This window comes from Piliocolobus tephrosceles, chromosome 9 (assembly GCF_002776525.5).
Source record: "Piliocolobus tephrosceles isolate RC106 chromosome 9, ASM277652v3, whole genome shotgun sequence".
Taxonomy (NCBI): Eukaryota; Metazoa; Chordata; class Mammalia; order Primates; family Cercopithecidae; genus Piliocolobus; species Piliocolobus tephrosceles.
Window position 1 is genome coordinate 32121101 of NC_045442.1, and position 16755 is coordinate 32137855.

General features: G+C 56.2%; 1 protein-coding gene across 4 annotated transcripts in view; it reads left to right on the forward strand.

Moving 5' to 3' along the window:
- POLL (DNA polymerase lambda) overlaps positions 1–3324 on the forward strand; it is a 10508-nt gene extending 7184 nt beyond the window's left edge. For 2 of the 4 annotated variants that reach the window (XM_023206455.3, XM_023206454.2), the window contains exons 8-9: positions 1842–2010; positions 2412–3324. In XM_023206455.3, the coding sequence (XP_023062223.1) occupies positions 1842–2010; positions 2412–2797 (555 nt within the window). In that variant the 3' untranslated portion in view covers positions 2798–3324. The remainder of the gene's footprint in view (positions 1–1841; positions 2011–2411) is intronic. The other 2 variants (XM_023206456.3, XM_023206457.3) reach the window with 2 other exon arrangements.
- Positions 3325–16755: the final 13431 nt, after the last annotated feature.

The following is a 16755-nucleotide window of genomic DNA, read 5'->3' on the forward strand; positions in this document are numbered from 1 at the left end:
CCTATAATCCCAGTTACTTGGGAGGCTGAAGAGGGAGATTTGCATGACCCTGGGAGGTAGAGGTTGCAGTGAGCCAAGATCACGCCACTGAACTCTAGCCTGGGCAATAGAGTGAGACTCTGTCTTTAAAAAAAAAAAAAGATTGAGTTTAAAGTTAGGCTTCAATTTTCTTTTTTCTTTTTCTTTTTTTCTTTTTTTTTTTGAGATGGAGTCTCGCACTTTTGCCCAGGCTGGAGTGTAGTGGCTCGATCTCGGCTCACTGCAAGCTCTGCCTCCAGGGTTCACGCCATTCTCCTGCCTCAGCCTCCCGAATAGCTGGGACTGTAGGTGCCCGCCACCACACCCGGCTAATTTTTGTATTTTTGGTAGAGACGGGGTTTCACCGTGTTAGCCAGGATGGTCTCGATCTCCTGACCTCGTGATCCACTCGCCTTGGCCTCCCAAAATGCTGGGATTACAGGCGTGAGCCACCACACCCGGCAGGATTTTCTTAATGTTGGTTGCTTTTAAGTTAAGATTTGTAGTTGTCCAAAAAATAAGATTTGGGTTTGGTTTAGAGTTGGGTTAGCGATTAAATTCATGTAAAAGCTAGATTAGAGAGACACTGGGCTGCATTTAGGGCTAGATGTGTCATTTGTTCAATGGGCATTAGGATTAGGAGCTGCTTGTAATAGGCAAGGTTTGCTCACTTTGGTCAGGGATTCTGATAGAGTGGGATCCCATGGAGACTGGCCCAGTTTGATTGAAATCAGCCTCCAGCTTCATTCCAGGCCACAAGGCTATGAGGCCGGTATGAGACGGATGGACAGGCCTCTTTGTCTGCCCATCACCAGGCCTTGGTGCTAGTGATGACACTGTCACTCAGCCATGGTATCCAGGCATGGCGAATGCCTCAGTCAGTCCCCAGCTCATTGGAACAAAAGAGGCTTCCCACCTGGCCTCCTGTGCCCCCATTTAAGGGCTCCAGCCATAAGAGTTTTGATGGGATTACTCACATGGACCTCCTCCTTCCATTCTCTTGGGAGGCTCAAGAAGGGAGTAAGGGGATTAGCAGAGCCCTCCTGTGAGGAGACTTGAGGTGTCCTAGGGCCCCAGAATTCTCAGTGTCCTGGGGTGGAGGCGGGAGGCCATCTGCATATGAAAGAACCTCAGTGTCTCAGGGGTGGAGGCTAATGGGTTTGTTTTTCCTCAGAGGGACAATCCTTCAGCTGATAGTTGCCGTCTCAGCTCCCTTCCCACCAAGAAAGGATGTGGGTATTGGCTCAGAACTGCCCCCTCTGTGCTTTGTTGCCTCTCCTTTCCCACAGGTGCAGCTGTATTTCTGTACTCCACTTTCTCCTGGGCCTGGGCCTGGCGCATGCTGCCAGCCACCTGCTCAGGCCTCAAGCCCCAGCTCACATATTCCAAACCTTTAGCTCCAAATCAGTAGATATCTGGGGCTGCCTAGGCCTGACTGAGGGCTTTCAGCAACTGGTCCCTTGTCCTAAGTGGAGTTTCACAGACCTGGGCATGTGGGCTGGGGCAGAGGCAGAGAGAGTCTGTGTCTCCCTACTCTTAAAGAGCTCCACAGGGCAAGCTCAGTGCCCACTCTGAGAAGCAGAGCTGGCACCTTCTCCCATCTCTTCTCAGGCTTGCCTCCTGCACAGCGAGCTTTTTCTTCTCTCCTGTCCTAGTGAAGGGAAAGAACAGCAGCTCCCCAGGGTGGATTCCCCCGGGCTTGCAGCAGGCATCTGGGAATGGGCATAAGCTGAGGGTGTGGGCCCGAGTCCGGGAAGGCCCTTGTGCTGCTGTGGGAGAGGAGCTCCCCACGGCCCCTCACCTGTCACCGCTCTCTTTCCCAGGTCCAGAAAGCAGCCCAGGCCTTTAACTCTGGGCTGCTGTGTGTGGCATGTGGTTCATACCGACGGGGAAAGGCGACCTGTGGTGATGTCGACGTGCTCATCACTCACCCAGATGGCCGGTCCCACCAGGGTATCTTCAGCCGCCTCCTTGACAGCCTTCGGCAGCAAGGTATAAGCTCCATCTCTGGGTGAGCAGGTTGACAGAGGGCAGCACAGGGCTGGGGTCCCTGAGGGAGAACCTTAGAAGTTCCAGTCCCGAGGCAGAAAGCAGAGGAACAGTGCTTTGCCAGCATCCCGTCTGTCGGGGCTGGAATCCTCTCCAGGGAGAGATGAAACAGCCCTGCCACACCTATGTGGAGGTGCTCAGTGAACCCTGCAGGCCGAGTATCTCATCTGATCTTTCTGTGACACTATGGGGGAGATGGGAATTACTATCCATGTTTTACAGAAAAGGAGAAGGGCCCAGAGAGGGTAGTGTCACCCAGCTAATACCTGGGCAAGCCCCAGCTTAGAGATCAGGAGAGACCTGGGAGGATGGGATAGCCCATGCCTGGCTCCCTGCCCTCCCAGCGGTCCCCTTTATTGGGCCAGGGTTCCTCACAGATGACTTGGTGAGCCAAGAGGAGAGTGGTCAGCAACAGAAGTACTTGGGGGTGTGCCGGCTTCCAGGGCCCGGGTGGCGGCACCGGCGCCTGGACATCATCGTGGTGCCCTACGGCGAGTTTGCCTGTGCCCTGCTCTACTTTACCGGCTCTGCACACTTCAACCGCTCCATGCGAGCCCTGGCCAAGACCAAGGGCATGAGTCTGTCAGAACATGCCCTCAGCACTGCTGTGGTCCGGAACACCCATGGCTGCAAGGTGGCGCCTGGCCGAGTGCTGCCCACTCCCACTGAGAAGGATGTCTTCAGGCTCTTAGGCCTCCCCTACCGAGAACCTGCTGAGCGAGACTGGTGACCCATGGCTGGGGGTGTGGAGGAGAGCTGAGTTGGACTGGCTACCCCTTCTGGCCACCCAGTACCCCCTCCAGCCTCAGCTGGCCAAAGCTTGCTGCTCCAACCACCAGCTTCCTCAGTGAGCTGGGCCCAGGGCTCTGGGCCTGAAGTGAGAGCCAGCATGGCTCCCAGTGTCTACCCAGTCCTCTCCCAGCCAGAAGCAGGCTGCCTTGAAGAATTTTGCAAGTGGCCCCTTGTCCCACTTTAAGCAGGAGCAGGTAGCTGGTTTGAAGCCCAGGCATCCCCCTGCCCTGCTATGGGAAAGGCTGAGCTGCTGGGTGGGGACAGAAGCTGCCAGGGAGAGGGAAGCAGCTGTGCTGTCAACATTGTCCAAGACCCTCTGGGGTAGGAGAACAGCTATTCCACATGTGTTCCCTCTACCCATGCTGCTTCCTGGGCAGCTGGTGGTGCTGGGAATGGGGTGCCCCAGCCTTGGTGAGGACAGTGTTGGAAGGCCGAGGGGCCCAGTAAAGTGCATTTGACATTGAACCTGCCTGGTGTCTGAACTGCTGCAGCCTCTACCTACCTTCTTCCACCCAGGCAGGGACAACGGAGATGGGAACTGAAAAGAGGAGCCCAGAAAGGCTGTGTTAACTGCCCTCTAGACAGGACTGGCGTGAGTCAGCTCCTAAACTCACAGCAAGGACAGCAGTGGTTGCGACCAGGGAGGATCGTGGAGTCAGGCACCTGGAGCTCCTATCTAGCCATCACTAACTTCTGCAGGCCCTGCCTTAGACCAGGCTAACAGGGACATAAGCAAAAGTGGCAAAACTCAGGAAACCATTAGGAACAACTAAATAGTGATCTGTGTACACAGGGATGGGCGGCCAGGGAAGGCTTCCCGGAGGAGGAGAGAGGCAGACTGGCAGGGAAATTGCCTCTGAGAGGAGTCAGGAGGCTCTGTTGGGGGACAATTAAGGACCAGCTTTAGAGAGGACACTGTGTGCTGGGAGTCAGGAGCAGGCTGGGCTGGTAGAGGACTGGAAGCAGAGCTTGGTTTGATAGAGCAGACAAGAGCAGGTCCTGCTGGGGAGTGCAGGATGGCTTCCTGAGGCTGTTTCGCAGGGCAGGGAGACTCGGTGGGGCAGTGGGGGCGTGGAAGGAGCTTCAGGCAGCCCAGGTATGAGGAGGAGCGGGCACAGAGTCAGAAGGAGACTATATTGGAGGGGGAGCGAGGAGCCTGGAGAGGCCCCGTGCTGGGAGTTGGGTGGTGATGCGTGAGGGCAACTTCAGCTCCAGAGGGGGAATCCCACCTTGAGTGTGCTGGCTGGGCGGCATGCCTGTTGGTAACTTGCGGAGTTGCGGAGCCCGCCTTTGCCTGGTCTCGATCATAGGATCCTAGCAGCCTGGGAGTAGGCCCCCCAACTCAAGCTCACACCCCTGACGTGTAAGTCAGGGGGTCTTCCCGTCACTGATCATGTTGGGAAAGGAATCAGAAGCCCACAGGACCTGGAGGGCCCTTTCACAGCTCAGCACCAACCCGAGAGATGGCCAACCAAAAGCCCAGAAGCCTTCTGGAGGGGCGAGCCTCTCCCCCGAGAACGTTTACTCCCAGGGACACATCGCTGCCAAGAGCCACAGTGGGCCTGGGTAGACAGGAAAGGCACTGGGGAAAGCCTGAGCCCCCGGGTGTGAAGGCTACTTTTGGTCCCTCTCTGGACTGGTCCCTCAGTGCCTGCTGCTGTCCCCAGCAAGAGTTGGAGTCAGCAGAAGTCCAAAGACGCGTGTCTGGGTCCAAATGTGGAAGGTGCTTCTCTTCTTTTGCCCCAGCCTGCTCCAGGCCCAAGGAACAGGACCTCCAGGGCCAGGGGTGGAGGGAACCAGTGTGCAGCAGGCCATAGAGTAGTTCACCCAAGTTCTTTTCCTACACAGAGGGAAGTCCCAGAACTGCAGGGAGGGATACTGCTTACTTCTTTGTCTGAAATCAGGGTCTGACCTCCATTCTTGACATCCCTCCCCATCTGCCTTAACTCCTTCCCCCAGGAGACTCAGAATTCAGAGACTGCCTTGAAACCATGCAGACTCCTGGTCCCACCTCCTGGCCAGGGCAACACAAAGTCGTGGGATAAAGAGGGAGCATGCCCCACCTCCAGCAACCCATCTGGGTGACCCTTTGGCTGCCCAGTCTGACACAGAAGCCCAGGAGAAGACCCAATGAGGCAGAGGAGCTGATGGAGGGATTTCTGAGTCTTGAGAAAGGCTTCCCAGTTTGGGGGTGAAATGAGGTTCTCTGAGTCGAAGTAAGCAAGGAATGTGAGTACTGGGGGTTCCAAGGCACTTTAGCACTGAACCTGGTTCTTGAGCAGGTTTTCAGCCCAGTCTCCTATCCTGCCAGACAGGGAGACTCCATTGCAGGGCCCTGGTGGGAACTCGGGTTCTGTCCAGCAACTGAGCACCCCACACACCTACCACCCAGTCACCACCTGGCCTGGAGTAGGTGGAGAGAGACCCCACAAGCCTGCTCCCTGCTCTAGCCCAGTTCTTCATCATTCTGTCCCTGAGCCAGGGTTGTCCTTGGACAGGCCACATGTGGCAGGCAGAATAATGGTCCACTGAAGACGTCCATGTCTTAATCCCTGGAACCTGTGAATATGTCACCTTAGTTGGCTGGAGGGACTCTGTAGATGTGATGAAGCTTAAGCATTTTGAGATGAGGTGATTATGCTGGGGAATCCTGTGGGCCCAATATAAACATGAGTTCTTAAGAGCAACAGTCATGGCCGGGCGCAGGGGCTCACGCCTGTAATCCCAATACCTTGAGAGGCCAAGGCAGGCTGATCACTTGAGCCCTGGAGTTTGAGGCCAGCCTGGCCAACATGGCAAAGCCCCATCTCTACAAAAAAAATACAAAAGTTAGTGAGGCATGGCCAGACGTGGTGGTGCCTATAATCCCAGCTACTTGGGAGGCAGAGGTTGCAGAGGTTCCAGTGAGCTGAGATTACACCACTGCACTCCAGCCTGAGCTATAACAGAGTGAGACCCTGTCTCAAAAAAAAAAAAGAAAAAGAAAAAGAAAAAAAAGCTACAATCAAAGAGAGACTTGATGAGGAAAGGTCAGAGAGATGCAAAGTTTCTGGCTTTGAAGACGGGAAAAGATCTCCAGCAGAGTGTGAGCAGCCCTAGGAGTCAGAGAAGGCAGGGAACAGCTTCTACTCTACAGCCTCCGGAAGGACGGCAGCCCTGCTGATGCCTGGCCTTATCTCAGGGAGGCCTGTTGGATTTTGAGCTGGTGGAACTGTGAGATAATGACTTTGTTGTTTAAGCCAGTAAGTTGGTGTCATTTGTTAATGTGACTGCAGAAACCCAATAGACTGAGTGTGTGTTGGGCTCTCCCTGTACAAAGGCAGAGGGATAGCAAGTGGGAGCAAGCTCTGCTGTGAGGCAGAGGGCGTCCTCTGAAGTGTGTGGGGAAAGGGGAGCCTCACATGAGCCCAGGGCTGCCACATGTTCAGTCTGAGCCTCCCTAATTTCAGTTTCTTCCTGACAGTTTGTGCAAGATGCAAGTCCCCCTGGCTGCTCTGCCCCACCCTACCGAGCTCAGAGCTTCATCTTTTCCCAGGGCCTGGGGTGGCGACCTCAGTCTTGACCTTAGACCTACACTAAAAGGAGCAAGACAGGCCCTGTCCTTTCCTCCTGGGTTCCAGCTGCTCACAGGGCAGGTGTGGGCACCAGGAAAGGGGAACAAGACAGGCCCCGGCTTTTCCTCCTGGGTTCTGGCTGCTCACAAGGCAGGTGTGGGCATGGGGCAGGGACTTCCCAGGCAGTACCTGGAGTGGGCACGACAAGGTGGGCAAGTCCAGCTGTGTCCCGTCCTACAGTTCCAATGGCTGGGAAAGGCAAACCCAGGGCCATTGTCTTGCTTCTCCAGGAGAATCATGGAATTACTCTCCCTTTAAATGGAACAGGATGCCTCTTGCCAGGATGGAGGACTGGCTTGGAGAAGACTTGGGCACCCCAAACAGGGGCGCCCCTTTCCAGGCCCTCCCCTGTTATCTGAGGGAGCGGCCTCCCATGCAAGTTACAGATTTTGGGGCACTCGCTGCTGGGCTTACAGGCCTTGATGGGCTGAGCTGCAGGCGCCTTTGGCCCTATGTCTGCTCTGCCCTTAGTTTTCCAGAACCCTTGAGTCACTGGGCAGTACTGCTTCTGAGCTCTGGAACTGGGGAGTCCTCAGGGATGAAGCCCCCAAATGGCCTGAGGCTCTGGGCCAGATCTCAGCCTCATCATCCTACTGGGGTGTCTCTGCAAGACCTGGTCCCCACACTGCAGGGAACGTCCCTGAAGAAGGCCCCAGGCCTGGAGATGAAGAGAGGTCCCAGGGGCTGAGGGGCCATGGGTAGGGCCCCGAGGTTGCCCCTGGAGGGCAGTACAGACGCCAGGGAAGGCAGGCCACTGCCCATTGCTTGAGTGGAGCCTCTTAGCAACGCTGTGGAACCTCTTAGCAATGGTGGCACCTTTGCCCTGCTGGACTCAGCCTGGCCCTGACGGAGCAGGCCCAGAGCCCCAGACACAGCGCACCTCCCCCCGACGCCTTGCTCCGGTTCCCTCAGCTCGGTTGTTGTGTGTGTAGTGCCCATGGATATGTGTGTTCATGTTCCACGGGCATGTGTGTGCCTAACACACATTCTTGGACCCTGCGTCTGTGCTGCGTGTTCATGATTTAGTCTCTGCGTGCGTGTGTGTGCTCAACCCTGGGCATGTGTCCGCTTGGCCCTGTCTGTTTAGGTCTCGGTGGAGGCCCTGTGTTGTTAAGGGCTCAGGCAGGGCCTTGGGTAGAAGGAGGTGGGAGTCCCTGGAAGTCCCCAGTGGTGCTGGAGTCCCTACTGCAGGTGGAGCCCTGGCTGGGCCCCGGACCCGGTGTCCTCGTGTCCATGGAGGAGGCCGCAGGGTGGGCCGCCTGCGTCAGCCTTGAGCGGCCATCAATAGCGTGTGGTTAATTAATTTGATGGGAACAGCAGGGACCGCCGTTTGCATTTAGTGAAGTTCCAGGAACTTCCAACCTCATCTTCATAATTGGCCTCATAAATTGTAAGAAAGAGAGAGATCAGCAAAGCGGGAGGGAGGAGGGGCTGCCCGTCCGTCCTTATTTAATTTTATTGCTGAAATTCATCTTTTTAGCCTCCTCCGCCGGAATCGGCTCTCCCTGCCGGATTTGCCTAATCATGATAAATTAATATTCATTTCCCCGCCTCTTACCCAGCTCCCGCGCTTGGATAGAGTTGGGGAGGGTCTCCTTCCAGCCCCTCTGCTGGGCTTTGGTGGGAGCCTGGGGGAATGAGCTTGTGTGCGGAACTGAAAGTGACACCTGGGGAGGGTAGAAGGGGCCTGGGAGAAAGATGGGGAGTGAAGCAGGTGGGGCTGAATGATTAGGACTCTCAGAGGGCCTAGGATGCTGAGGTCAATGCCCCCTGCCCAGCTAGGGCCAGGTGGGAGGGGCAGGAAGAGCCTGAGAAGGCCCTTTTGGAGATGCAGAAGCCGAGGTCAGGACTGACAAGATGGATCTGGGAGAGGAGCCTGGAAACCAGCTTGAATGGAGAGGTAGGAGAAGGGTTGTTGCCCACCCAACATGGACTTTGCCCCACCCCACCCCCAAGTAGATCCAGCCCAACTTGCCCTGTGCAGACTCCATAATGCACCCATCATGGTCTTTGGAGCCTCAGAGGCACTGTGGTCTCTGGCTACAGAAGCAGCCTCTCCACCTGCCCACAACTCAGCTCAGTGGGGGAGCTGGCCGCCTTATGCTGGGCATCTTTGCTGTGCTGTGTGGCTGTCACCGATACTGCTGTCCCTAGCAAGGCCCTAGGGGAGGTGGGGATGGGGGTGCTGCTGGAGGGCAATGTAGTCCTGCTCTTCCATGGTCAGTGGGGCCCCCAGTCAAGGGATCTGAATTCCCCATCCCCTGTGTCACAATTAGTATTTGGGACCTGGGAGGAATTTTAGATGCCGTCCAACCCCCTTCCCCATTTATAAAAGAGGAAACTGAGGCCCAGCGATGGGATATGCCCTGGTTCAAGGTCTCTCAGAGGTCAGGAGGGCTGGATCCACCCCAGGCATGCTTCCACCCCACCCCGGAGGCTGAGTGTGTTGGGCAGGATTCAAAGGATCACCCCCAGTTATCTTTGCCTTTGGATTATCTCTCTTTTGAGTGTGGGTACGACTGTGATGAGGTGTCACTCATGTGGTCATGTCACATTATATGGCAAAAGGACCTAGTTTAATCACATGAAATCTTTAAAAGCAAAGAGCTTTCTCTGGCTGGTAGCAGAAGGGAAGTCAGGGAGATTTGAAGCATGAGAAGGGTCAGAGAGGGTCCTTAAAAAGCAGCCCCGGCTGACAGCCAGCAGGGAAACAGTCCTACAGCCACAAGGAACTGAATTCTACCAGCGACAAGAATGCACGTGGACGCAGCCTTTCCCAGAGCCACCAGCAAAGAGCCCAGGCTGGCAACACCTGGATGTCAGCCTTGTGGGACCCTAAGCAGAGAACCAAGCTGAGCCTGCTCAGACTGCTGACCTACAGCACTGTGAGATCATAACTGGGTGTTGGTTTAAGGGGCAGAGTTTGTGATAATCTGTTATGCAGCAGTAGGAAACAGACTCACAGGGCCTAGGGGAAGGGAGTCTTAGGAAGCTCCTAGGAGTGGGCAGCGGATGAAGTTGGGAGAGGGCTGGGTGCTCTATCCTAATGCCATCCCTCCGCTATACTCCCACATGGCAGTAACTGACTGGACCCGAAGTCCTCACCATTCCCTACTGCGGTCCCTACCCCTGGGACCGAACCCTGTAAGCATTTACATTTGTGACTCTTGCCCAGGTGGAGTCTGGGCCCCTGCGTGGTAAGCAGCAGTGAGCTTCCTTCTCACAGGAGTGGGTTCTTGACAAGAGGAGTTTCTGTGGCATTGGCTCAGGCAGAGCCTTCTAGGTTATGGGCACTCCAGACAGGCTGATCTGACGCCCTTTCAAACTAGAGTTCCCTTCCTCCTCCCAAACCAGAGTTTTTCAAATGTATGTATTCATGGTGCCTGGATTGGTGCCAGTAAAAGATATTTTTGTTTTTGTTTGTTTGTTTTTGAGACGGAGTTTCGCTCTTGTCCCCCAGGCTGGAGTGCAATGGCATGATCTCAGCTCACTGCAACCTCTGTCTCCCGGGTTCAAGCGATTCTCCTGCCTCAGCCTCCTGAGTAGCTGGGATTACAGGTGCCTGCCACCACTCCCAGCTAATTTTTTTATTTTAGTAGAGACAGGGTTTCACCATGTTGGTTAGGTTGCTCTCGAACTCCTGACCTCATGATCCACCCGCCTCGGCCTCCCAAAGTGTTAGGATTACAGAGCCACTGCGACCAGCCAAAGATGTTTTTGATTGCTACTAGATAGAAGGCAACAGCTTCTGTGGAGGTTGGAGAAGACCGAGGCACATTTTGCAGGTTATGAAAGGGGCTTCCAGTGAGGAGACCCGAGTTAGCTGTACCGTATTTCTGGTTTGTTTCAGCAGAGTTTCACCATCATTTATTGACTCCTGAGCCTGGCCAGTCCACCCTTAATCCATTCTGCACATGGATTATATCATGTAAGCTTCCCAACAGCTCTCTGGTAGTTGTATTATCCCCATTTTGCAGATGAGGAAAGTGAGGTCCAGAGAGGTTCATTTACTAGTCCTAAGTCACACACCATATGAGGAACAGAGCTGGGTTTCAGCTCAGATCTGTGTGACCCGGGAAACCCAGCTGGTTTCCCTGGCTCCTCTCTGCGAGTAGTTCGAGCCCAGATCTAACTGGGCTTTCTGTCCTAACCTCTTTCCCTCCTTCCCCCTTATCTGAAGCAAGAAGCCTGAGCGTTTTAGTCTGTGGAGGGTTCCCTTGCTGATGTTGAAGGATACAGTCCCCGGTCCTGAAACCTAGGGTTTGGAATCAGCAGTCAGCCGCTTGCCCTGAGGTGGGGTCTCCTGACCTCTCCACCTCCATTTGGGAATTAGTGGTGTCGGGGGCTCCAATGCCTGAGCACTCCTGAGCTCCAGCCCTGCTGGAGGCAGGTATCTTTGGGCTCTGTAGCTCAGAGACATCCCTACCTGCCCACCCTGTCCCCCATGGCCCCAGCGGGCCTGCACACACCTGACCCTTTCCCCTCAGCCCTTGGCCTCATGTCCCTGCCCCACAGCTCACACATGCGTCACTTGTCCCCATGCCAACTCCACCACAGGGCCTGATGGGGGCCTCACCTGGCCTGAGACGTCCCCTTCCCACAGCTCCAGGCGTCTGCTGAGGAATCCTCCCTCATCATCCTGGCCTGGAACCCAGCATTGTGTGGAGTCCTTTGGGACCAGTTTGAGCAGAGCCTCCGGTCGAGCTACCCTCCCTACCTGCCAGCCAGACAGCACCTTGCTAGGGGATCACCTCCCGCCTGTTCCCCTTCCTCCTGAGCTGCCTAAAGGGGAGGGAGCCGAGACCCTCGGGCGTGGCACCACAGGAGAACCCAGAGGCCACGCTCTTCCTTTTCCTGCCGGCAACAGTCCTGAGCGCCAGCTTCCCACCTCAGAGACTTTGAGAACCAGAGTCCACCCACCTGAGGGCCTCCTTGACCCTCCCTTACCCCGTGCCCATGGGAGCCGCAGGACCACCAAGCGGAGAGGCGGTCTGCAAGGAGATGGCCCCTCCCTACCTCCCTGCGAAGAATAAATTCGGGCTGCAGATGCCCCTCGGGCTCCGCAGGGAGGAGCCTCACTCGCCACTCCAGCTTCAGGCTCTGCCTTCCTGATCCTAACACTCTCTACCCTCTGGGAATAAACGGGCCTCTGGGATCCGAATGGGAGCGGCCGCCCAGAAACGAGGATGGCGGGATGGGGAGTGATCCGTGGGGCGTCCTCAGGGACGTGTGCGGGGCCTGCCGGGCTGGGGGCGGGGCGGGTATTGGAGGCCACGGGCGCGCTTCCCGGAAGCCGCCAGCAGAGGGCGCGCGAGGACCGGCGAAGAGTCCCGGCCGCGCGGGCAGGCCCGGGTGGGGTGTAGTTAAGGGTGCGGTGGGTGCGGGGCAGGAGACCTGCGGCCGGGCTTCTCTCCGATCGCGGGCGTGGGAGTGGAGTGGGGTGGAGTGGGGTGGGGCGGAAGGGTCCCTACTGCGCTGCTGCAGCGCCAGCCCCCACCCCGCTCTTCTCTGCAGGAGGCGGCCCGATGCCTGTGGGCCTGGCGTGCCCTTCGAGGGGGATAGAGCCTCCCCGTCACCCCGCTGGGAGCTGAGACCGCGGATCTGGGACTGGTGATTTTGGTGCTGAATCCGGTGGGACCCTCTTCCCCACACTCAACCCTGGTCAGGACTCAGTTTCCCCCTGGGTGTGTTCTATCCTTGATCCTGGATGTTCTAAACTGGGAGACCAGGTGGGGTGAGAACACCGACTGGGCGGGAACCAGCACCTCCCCGGGTCCCCACCCCATCCCTCTTTCCCTGCCCACCTTGAACGCAGAGCCTGAGAGAAGAAAGAGATGGGGAGAGGAGAAAGGCGTGAGAGACGGAGGGAGGGGCTGCCTGGAGCAGCGTGGGGAAGTTGAGAAGGTTCACGGAGGAGGGCCGGGATGCGTGGAGACGAAGGCGGGCCCAGCTCCCCCGGGGAAGCTCTTCCGAGACTGTGGCTGTCTTCCCAGACTGTTGTTGTCTGTGCCTCCTCCCGGGCTGAGCTGGGGGCTGAGCTCTGGACTGCATCCCAGGGACCATGGCTCCGCCTGTAGCCCACCTCCAGCCGCCGTGATTTATGGCTGGGCCAGGCTGGTCGACCTTGGACGGATAACTAATGACGGGTCAATAACGCTACAGAAAAAGTGAACTGGTGAAGGGAGGAGGGATGAGGCCCATTAGCCGGCCCATCCCCTGCCTGCCGGATCTCCAGTCTCATCCTGGTGCCTTTCACTGTAGCCCCCTTGCTGGGGCTTCCCAAGGGCCTCCTGACAGGTCTGAGAGGTGATGGTTAACACCGCTGCAATGGGGGTGGGGGTTGGGATAGAGGCGGGACCAGAACACATTGGAGAGACCCAAAATGGGTCACAGGAAGGTGAAGGAAACAGGTGGGGGTGGTGTGCGTTCCTGGGAACACACGCCTTTTCCATTCTCATATTGGGAAGCCAGCGTTGATTGAGGTGGGAGGGAGCAGTCCCTGCCAGTGGAAGGCAGGGTACCCTTGCAGAGGAACCCTGGTGCCCTCCACCCCCGTCCACTGGGCTCCCTCCCCAGGCCCCTCTCTCTGGTGTCCTCTGCCTCCTTCCACCCCAAGCTACCTGAGGTCAGAGTGTTACTGTAATCTTTGGGGGCCACCTCATTTCTGTGCCTGCTTATATGTGGGTTGTACAAGGCACTGGCTGGGGTCTCAGTTCCTGTATCATCTGGTTTCTACCGGGAGTGGACCACAACCGCCTCCTCTCAGGAGTGCCAGCCTCCCTCCCCCTGTTTGAGGTCACCTGGGTCATCCCCTGGGCCCCTCATCCACTTTCAACACTGCTGGGAATCCAGAATTGGGGGTAGGGAAGCAGCCTTCTCAAAACCTGCCTCGATTTACTCTGCCTCGGTGTCAGCAATCAGGTGCCAGTTTGAATGCCTTTCTGTCTGCTGTCCCCATTTTGCAGATGAAGAAGTTGAGTAGCCGTCAGCAGAGGGAGGAGCTGAGATTGGAATTCAGTCATAGCCTCTCCCCTATCCCAACCTCCCCGGGGTCCTGGGCTTCTCCCGCTCTCTGCTCCTCCTTAACTCCGGCCCAACTCTGCCTGCAAAGGAGACACCCAATGAGAGGGCCACTGAGGCAAGGGCATTCCACCCCCAGGTTAGACACAGGGTAACAGAAAAGTCTTGGCGGAAGTGTGGGGCCATGACAGTGGGATAGGGGAAGATATTCGGTCCTGCAGGTTCCCATCATGGTGGGGACAATGGAAGCCCCGTGAGTATGTATGTGGATTTGTATGTGCACATGTATTCATGAATACAGTTATTCATTCAACAAACAGGTACTGAGTGGCTACCATGTGTCAGGCCCTGAGAATGTAGGGGCAACACTGGGAGCTTGCGAGTGCTATATTCTAGCAAGGGGCGCGCACAGGATATGGTATGTCTGAGGCTCGTGGCGGGGGTGCGGACTCACTGCAGAATAGAAGTGGACTTGGGCACTGGCAGATGCGATGCAGCAATTCTCACTTTGCAGATGGAGACATGGAATCTTCCCCCGTCTCCTCAACCCCCATTCCACTTCCAGCCTCTCACGTACCCGCCGTCCCAAACCAAACTCACCAGCTCCTCTCCCAAACCTACTCCTGCTGGCCTGTCTTACTAGCTCTGTCTGGAAACCTCAGGATCCAGGATGGGCAACATAATCTTCAAGGCCTGGTGCAAAATGAAAACACGGAGCTTCTTAATAAAAAAGTGGAATTTCAAGACAGAGACAGCAGAATGTACAATCAGGAATGGAGCTTGTGTAAGTGCAGGGCCCTGTTAAGTCAGCCTGCCTGGTGCCTCCCAGCTGCTTACTCTCCCCTTCATTGACTTCCTGATCCTCTCCTTTCCTTTCTATGTCTTAGGCTAGCCCAGGCCTCATATGTCTCTCAGGTGGACCAGCTCCACCCTCCTGGATTGCCTCCTGGCTTCCAGCCTCCCAGTCCCAGTCTGTCTGAGAAGTCTCATTCCCACCACACTCACCCAGTGACTTCTTGTCCTCAAACACTCCTTACATCTCCCGGTTTCCATACCTTTTGTTCAGAATTCAGTTCCTCTAAAAAATTCTTCCTTTAGCCACCTCTTCCAGAAAGATTATCTTGATTTAACAGTTGTAAATCTTTTATCTCAAACTATTTGGGTCAAAGCACATAGCAACTTTCTGCCTTCACTCATAGCCATTTGTCTGCCCCCTCCCATAAACTTAAGATTCTAGAAGACAGGGATGGTGTCTCATTATAACTGCCCCAGCACCTAACTGACAGGCACATGGTAGGGACTCAGTCAATACTTGTTGATGCAGCTGTGGGCGGGCACCTTTTACATGTGTGTGGGTGTTCAGACGCCCTGAATTTTGTGCACAGAGCAGTGTGTAGGGCTTGTGTTCATGTGCAAGCATTTCTGCTTATATGTGTACATATGTCCATATCTACATGAGCAATCATGTTAGGCACATACATGTGTATGGACATAGTGGTTTCTGTAGGCATGTGTAAGAACTGAAGGTACACGGGTGTGTACAGCGGTGTGTGCATGGATCTACATTGGCGGGTGTATACCCATGTCTGGTGGCAGATGTATTTGTGTGCATAACACAAAAGGATGTGTGCGTGGTCCCATGAGGTCAGGGTTGTGCCTGGACAAGTGCTGCAGGTGCACCCTACAAGGACATAGGCGCCTGGCGCGTGTGCAGGCCATGTGTGTGCACAGCTGCATGTCCTGGCGGCAGGCAGGCCAGACGCCCGGTGAGCCCCCTGCGGCCGCTGAGCGCAGGGCTTTGTTCCTCTGCCGAGGAGGGCCGCGTGGTTTCGCAGCTCCTAGGTCTGGGCGTCTTGGGCCCCGCCGTGATTGGCGGCCCGGCGGCAGAGGCTGGGCTCCCTCCCGGGCGAGCGGAGCAGGATCGGCTCCCGTTACCGGCACGGGGTGGGGGTGGGGGGGGCGCCAGGCCATCCATCTTCTGTTATTACAGCGTAATGGGGCTGCTCGGGCGCCCGCCCATTTGTCATCGGCCTCGTTCGCTGATAGCGGGCATTTGTCATCACTTTCCTCCGCGCCAATGTCATCAGCGCGGCTGACAGCGGGAGGGGGGCGTGCATGAGCACAGGCGCGCGCACATGCACATGGGCCTGCTGGACAGATGCTCGCGCACACACACACATGCACGCGGAACCTGAGAGGCACGCCAATCCTGGGGGACACATGTCCCTATGCAGGAATCAAGGTTCCCTGGAGAGGACACACTCACAGCAGCCTCATCTGTCGAGAAGAGATTCCCAGCTGGAGATCCTCTTCCCCAGTGGAAGAGCTGTATGGTTGGTGTAGGGGAGGTAGGGGGAGGATATTCTTGGTTAATGGCAGCTCGTGTGCAGGTGGCCCTCTGCCAGCTCCGTGTGCACACATGTGACATCAGCCACCAACATTTACTGTGCTCCCCACAGGCTGTACAGGCCTGAATGTGACTGTGCGTTCCATTGGCAGCACAGGGACAGCCAAAGAGTCACAATCAAGCCGGGTGCGGTGGCTCACGCCTGTAATCCCAGCACTTTGGGAGGCCGAGGCAGGCAGATCAAGAGGTCAGGAGTTTGAGACCAGCCTGGCCAACATAGTGAAACCCCGTCTCTACTAAAAATACAAAAAAATTAGCTGGGCATGGTGGTGTGCGCCTATAATCCCCAGGTACTTGGGAGGCTGAGGCAGGAGAATCGCATGAACCTGGGAGGTGGAGGTTGCAGTGAACCGAGATTGCGCCATTGCACTCCAGCCCAGGGGACAGGGTGAGACTCCGTATCAGAAAAAGAAAGTCACAATCAGGGCTCCCAGGATTCTCAGACACAAGGATGTTGGTGGAGTCTGCCTGGCTGGCCGTGGGGAGGTGATGAGGTGGGGGCATGATGGGTGCTGGGTGGTGGGATGACTGATCCCCACAATGCCTTCCTCCCAACCCTCCAGAGACAATGTGGCATGGGAGTCACTCTTCCACTCCTGGCCCCATTCAGGCTCTGAGCCTAGGCTGATCTGCAACAAGAGGGACCTAGGAAACACTCCAGAAAGAGCTTCCTGCCTGGAAGGGGTGTGAGGCAGATTGGGGCAGGGTAACACCGGAAGTCCAGGGAAGCTTGGAAGGGAAGGAACCTCCCCAACTTGTCTGTGTCCTATGCCCTCTAGGCTGGGTCAGGGGCCAGCCCACTTGGGGCATGGATATGTCTTTCTGATCCACATTCACTTCAGGATCCCAGAGGGG